Genomic DNA, 4,925 nt, shown 5'->3' with positions numbered 1-4,925 from the left:
TGGCATATCAAGATGCTGATAAAACAGCAATATCATTACACAGGTGCACCTTGTGCTGGAGACAATAAAAGGCCCCACAACACAACTTCACAGATGTCTCAAGTTGAGGGAATGTGCAATTCTCATGATGACTGCAGGAATGTCCACCAGAGCTGTTGCCAGAGAACTCAATATTTATATCTCTACCATAAGTCACCTCTAGCGTCCTTTTAGAGAATTTTGGCAGTACATCCAACCGGCCTCACAACTGCAGATCACATGTAACCATAGATTAGGGCCTCATTATTTATTACAATTGACTGACTTCCTTATAAAAACTGTAAATCTTTGAAATTGTTGCGTTTAGATTGTTGTTCAGTATAATATGACTTGTAGGACGTAACATATGTTAAGAATTACAATTCGTATGTTATTTTAAGCATTGCTATTCATACAATATGTTACGAACTTGTTATATGTATGATATGTTATGAATTCCAATTTGTTGTTGCTAACGTTAGCTAGGTTAGGGGTGAGGGGTTTAAGGTAGAGTTAAATGGGTTTAGGGGAAAGGTTAGCTAACATGCTAAGTAGTTACATGCTAAGCTAAAATGCTAAGTAATAGCTAAAGAGTAGTAAGTAGTTGCAAAGTTGCTTAAAAGCTAAAATACTAAAGTCCTCCCTGATGAGATTCAAACACGCAGCCTTTGGCTAGACGTTAGAGTTACACGCCCACCCTTCCACAGAGCAGGAGTAAGGCTTCTCTCCTACGTGTAAAAGTTTGTGTGTTTTTAAACTGCTCTGGTAAGAGAAACTCTTCCCACAGCCAGAGCAGGAGTAAGGCTTCTCTCCTGTGTGTGTTCTCTGATGACGTTTCAGCATAGTTGATGTTTTAAAACATTTCCCAGAGTCAGAGCAGGAGTAAGGCATCTCACCTGTGTGTGTGTTCTCTGATGAACTTTTAGCTAAGTTGATGTTTTGAAGCATTTTACACAGTCAGAGCAGGAGTAAGGGTTTTCTCCTGTATGTATATGTTCATGTGTTTTTAAGGTATCCAAACGGGAGAAACTCTTCCCACAGTCAGAGCAGGAGTAAGGGTTTTCTCCTGTATGTATACGTTCATGTGTTTTTAAGGTATCCAAACGGGAGAAACTCTTCCCACAGTCAGAGCAGAAGTAAGGCTTCTCTCCTGTGTGTGTTCTCTGATGACGTTTTAGCTCATTTGACGTTTTAAAACATTTTCCACAATCAGAGCAGTAGTAATGCTTCTCTCCTGTGTGTATACGTTCATGTGATTTTAAGTGAGCCAATCGGGAATAACGTTTTCCACAGTCAGAGCAGTAGTAAGGCTTCTCTCCTGTATGTATACGTTCATGTGATTTTAAGTGATCCGATCGGGAGAAACTCTTCCCACAATCAGAGCAGGAGTAGGGCTTCTCTCCTGTATGTATTTGTTGGTGTGCTTTTAAGCTGCTCATTTGAGAGAAACTCTCCCCACAGTCAGAGCAGTAGTAAGGCTTCTCTCCCGTATGTATACGTTGGTGTGTTTTTAAGGTATCCAGTCGAGAGAAACTCACCCCACAGTCAGAACAGAAGTAAGGCTTCTCTCCTGTGTGTATTTTTAGGTGTATTTTTAGCTTTGATAGAAATGGGAAAATCTCCACACAATGTGGGCAGTGGTGAGACCTCTTAGCTCTGTGATCTTCCTGCTGTTGATCTCTGGATGTAGAGCATGTCTCAAAATGGTCTCCTGTGTGAACAACATCAGAAGAACCAGTCAGTTGGTGTGATATACATGTCAGTCAAATGTATTTTATGAAGCCCTTTTTACATGAGTAGTTGTCACAAAGTGCTTAACAGAAACCCAGCCTAAAAACCCCAAAGAGCAAGCAATGCAGATGTAGAAGCACAGTGGCCATGAAAAACTCGCTAGGACGGTAGGAACCAGGCTCTGAGGGGTGGCCAGTCCTCTTCTGGCTGTACCGGGTGACATATGAATTCATGTAAGTCGGCTGTACAATTACAGAACGGGAATAAAACTATTCTAAAAGTGGGTAGGAGTCAAAAACTAAAGAGGCAAAAGTCGTGACAATGATGAGCTATATCATCCTCCACTCAACATCACAAGGGTTAGTAACAACACAGACTCACTTCATAGAACTTAACTACTTCACTTCTTTAGTCTACACTCTGAGCACTCCAGACAGTCCAGTGAATAAAACACATGCTGACAATACTGGTGTCAAACCATACAAGTGTCAGTAGCATGAAATAACATCTACCTTCTCAATGAAACAGTTCATCATGAAACAATTCTACTGCAACTTTTCATGCACAGTGGGAAGTTGGAATTAATAACACAAACTTAGTTAGATAAAACCTGCTCTTACCATGAGAAACAGATTTCCCAATCTTCTCTTCCTCTTCTTCATCTTTAATGTTGACATTCAGCTCCAGTGTTTGACTGCAGTCCTCCAGCTTCACTGATGCCATTTCTGGATCCTGCAGTGCAAACTGTGCTCCACTGTCACAATCAGGACCCAGTGACTGTAGGTTTCTACTCAGTGTGGAAGGAGAGTGGCAGGATGGGTTTGTCCTCACTGTTGATGTTACCGGCCTCAGACTTAATCTGAGTCGGCCTGTAGTAATAAAGACAAACGGACACAAAAGTTATTTTCTTGACAGTTCTGGCACTTTATTCTGTAAAAATATTTTCTCTTTTTTCTTGTTCAGTTATCTAATTTCCGTAGATCAGGTAGCTAATCCTTGACAAAACATTCATTCACATTAGACAAAGTACACATATTAAATTGCACAACATAAGTGGACTTATTAATCTATAGTAGATTTCCTAAATTCACATAAATGCATAAATGACTCAAAAACCATTTAGTACAATGTTGCAGTATGATTTAGGCAGCACCATGTACTATTTTCCTGAATAACCTTGTCTTCACTGTATTATTTCACTCACAAAAACCAATTGTATTTCCCATTCACACCATAGTAAGAATTATCAGGGTTCGTACAGTGTCAAGTCAAATTCAAGGACTTTCAAGTACTTTTTCAAGCGCTAATATTTATTTACTTTAAGCCCCGTGTGAAAACCCTGAAATATAGATAAATATAGAAACAACTGAATGTGTCTGAATATTAGTACACATGTAAAGGACTGATTATCATTACATTCAGCTTCAAAACTGTAGAGCAACTGAAATGTTCTCTCTCTAATGAGGCACTACCTGCACTGAAGTCCGTTGATGCAGACCTCTTATGGTATCATGGCGGTCCGCAAACAAACTTTTAAGGTCCATGTCTGTCTAATTCTGTACTAAGAAAATAAACCAAGAAATCCCTATTAACTTCTACCACACCCTCCCCTCCCCCAAAAACCCTCCCACACCCCCAATAAACTTTATCAATAGATCCCTTTTTGTGTTTGCAAACATTGGGGTCTATATCATGCTGAGACAATCCACCCCCAGGTTATCCAGCTTATCAAAAACCATACCGACAGTAACATCTGTTACCCCCAACAACTCTGCTGCGGTTGTCGTGGAGAATTGTCTCAGAAATATAATACTCTTACAAGAACTTGTGAATTCAATATAGACTTCAATACAAAGTAACAAAAATGAGCCCTTCCATGGAAGGACCCTATTACAAACATAACAGGGGAGAGCCCCTCCATGGAACAGACTAACTTCTCATATCACATAGTCCTGCCTTTATAGGACTTCTGTCTTTGCCTAACGTAGAGTCCCCCTCCTCTATATGAAAATTGCTTCCCTTGATCTTTCTCCATTATTTTATTTTCATCTCAGAGCTTGCTTGCTTGCTAACGCCCACATCTGCTTTCGGTGAGGTTATAATTATGGCGGGACCCTTTCATGTCCTAAGAATGATATATGTACTATGTCTATAGTCCATCTGTGGGTCATTTGGCTGGCACCCTCCTTTGTGTGTCCCTCTGACTTTGGTATGTCCAGCTGTCCTATGCACTTAAGGCCTTGGCCATTATACTTATGTTTGTTCCGCTCCATCTAATCTTTGGTATGCTGCCTTTTCCAGAATAGCAAATGCACTTAGGGTGTCGCCTTCTCCTTCTGTGGTCTGATGTACACATGTCTTTGCTCTATAGTATTATATCTGTCCCTATATGTAACAATAACTACCACACGGTTACAAGATAACTTTAAACCTGGTATTTCTGCTATACACAATCCAAGTTGTTGATAACCTTACCAATGAAAGCTATGAAGTAAATTTGATTCACTATTAAAGTATCCTTTGTCGCAGCACATTTATGGGCGCAAGATTTCTGAACAGCCTCTCGAAACCATGTCAGGACTCGTAGAAAGACAAGTTCTGACAGTAGGTCCTCTTACTACGGGACCAGCCATGGAAGCTCCATCAGTCTGACAGTAGGTCCTCTTACTACGGGACCAGCCATGGAAGCTACATCAGTCTGCACTGTAGCTCCACCAGTCTGTCTTACTGCCTCTGCATATGATACATCATGACGGATTCTATATCTCTGAGCATCTCTCTGCACCTGGCATCCACCAAATGCTGCTCTGTGTGTCCTCCACACAATTGCAACACTTAACCGCCACATTGCTCCAACATTCCCCGTAATCATGTTCCCCACCACTCTTGGCACATCTTTTCACTCAACAGCTACATGTCCCATTCTTTGGCTTTTAAAAACACTGTGATGATTCACTGTTGCTGCTCCAGTTTCAACTGTTCTGCTATGGAACCCTGACCTGTTCACCGGACGTGCTACCTGTCCCAGACCTGCTGTTTTCAACTCTCTAGAGACAGCAGGAGCGGTAGAGAAACTCTCAATGATCGGCTATGAAAAGCCAACTGACATTTACTCCTGAGGTGCTGACCAGTTGCACCCTCGACAACCACTGTGATTATTATTATTTGACCCTGCT

The 4,925-nt window shown here is 41.1% G+C and overlaps 1 protein-coding gene across 1 annotated transcript; it reads right to left on the bottom strand.

The window, feature by feature from the left end:
- Positions 1–270: 270 nt before the first annotated feature.
- On the bottom strand, positions 271–2,643 carry LOC129848537 (gastrula zinc finger protein XlCGF7.1-like). The gene is made up of 2 exons (XM_055915700.1): positions 2,370–2,643; positions 271–1,729 (listed from the first exon to the last, which is right to left on the bottom strand). The coding sequence occupies exons 1-2, from the start codon at positions 2,470–2,472 to the stop codon at positions 945–947; spliced, it is 888 nt and encodes a 295-aa protein (XP_055771675.1). The 5' UTR covers positions 2,473–2,643; the 3' UTR covers positions 271–944.
- Positions 2,644–4,925: the final 2,282 nt, after the last annotated feature.

This window comes from Salvelinus fontinalis, unplaced genomic scaffold (assembly GCF_029448725.1).
Source record: "Salvelinus fontinalis isolate EN_2023a unplaced genomic scaffold, ASM2944872v1 scaffold_1045, whole genome shotgun sequence".
NCBI classification, from domain to species: Eukaryota; Metazoa; Chordata; class Actinopteri; order Salmoniformes; family Salmonidae; genus Salvelinus; species Salvelinus fontinalis.
This window is presented reverse-complemented; position numbering and strand designations above follow the sequence as displayed.

What these genes read in the sequence shown, in the direction of transcription:
- LOC129848537 (XM_055915700.1), bottom strand. Translation starts at nt 2,472, where the DNA reads ATGGCATCAGTGAAGCTGGAGGACTGCAGTCAAACACTGGAGCTGAAT. An exon ending in TGGGAAATCTGTTTCTCATG is followed by an intron (nt 1,730 to 2,369) that starts GTAAGAGCAGGT and finishes TTGTTCACACAG; the next exon opens with GAGACCATTTTGAGACATGC.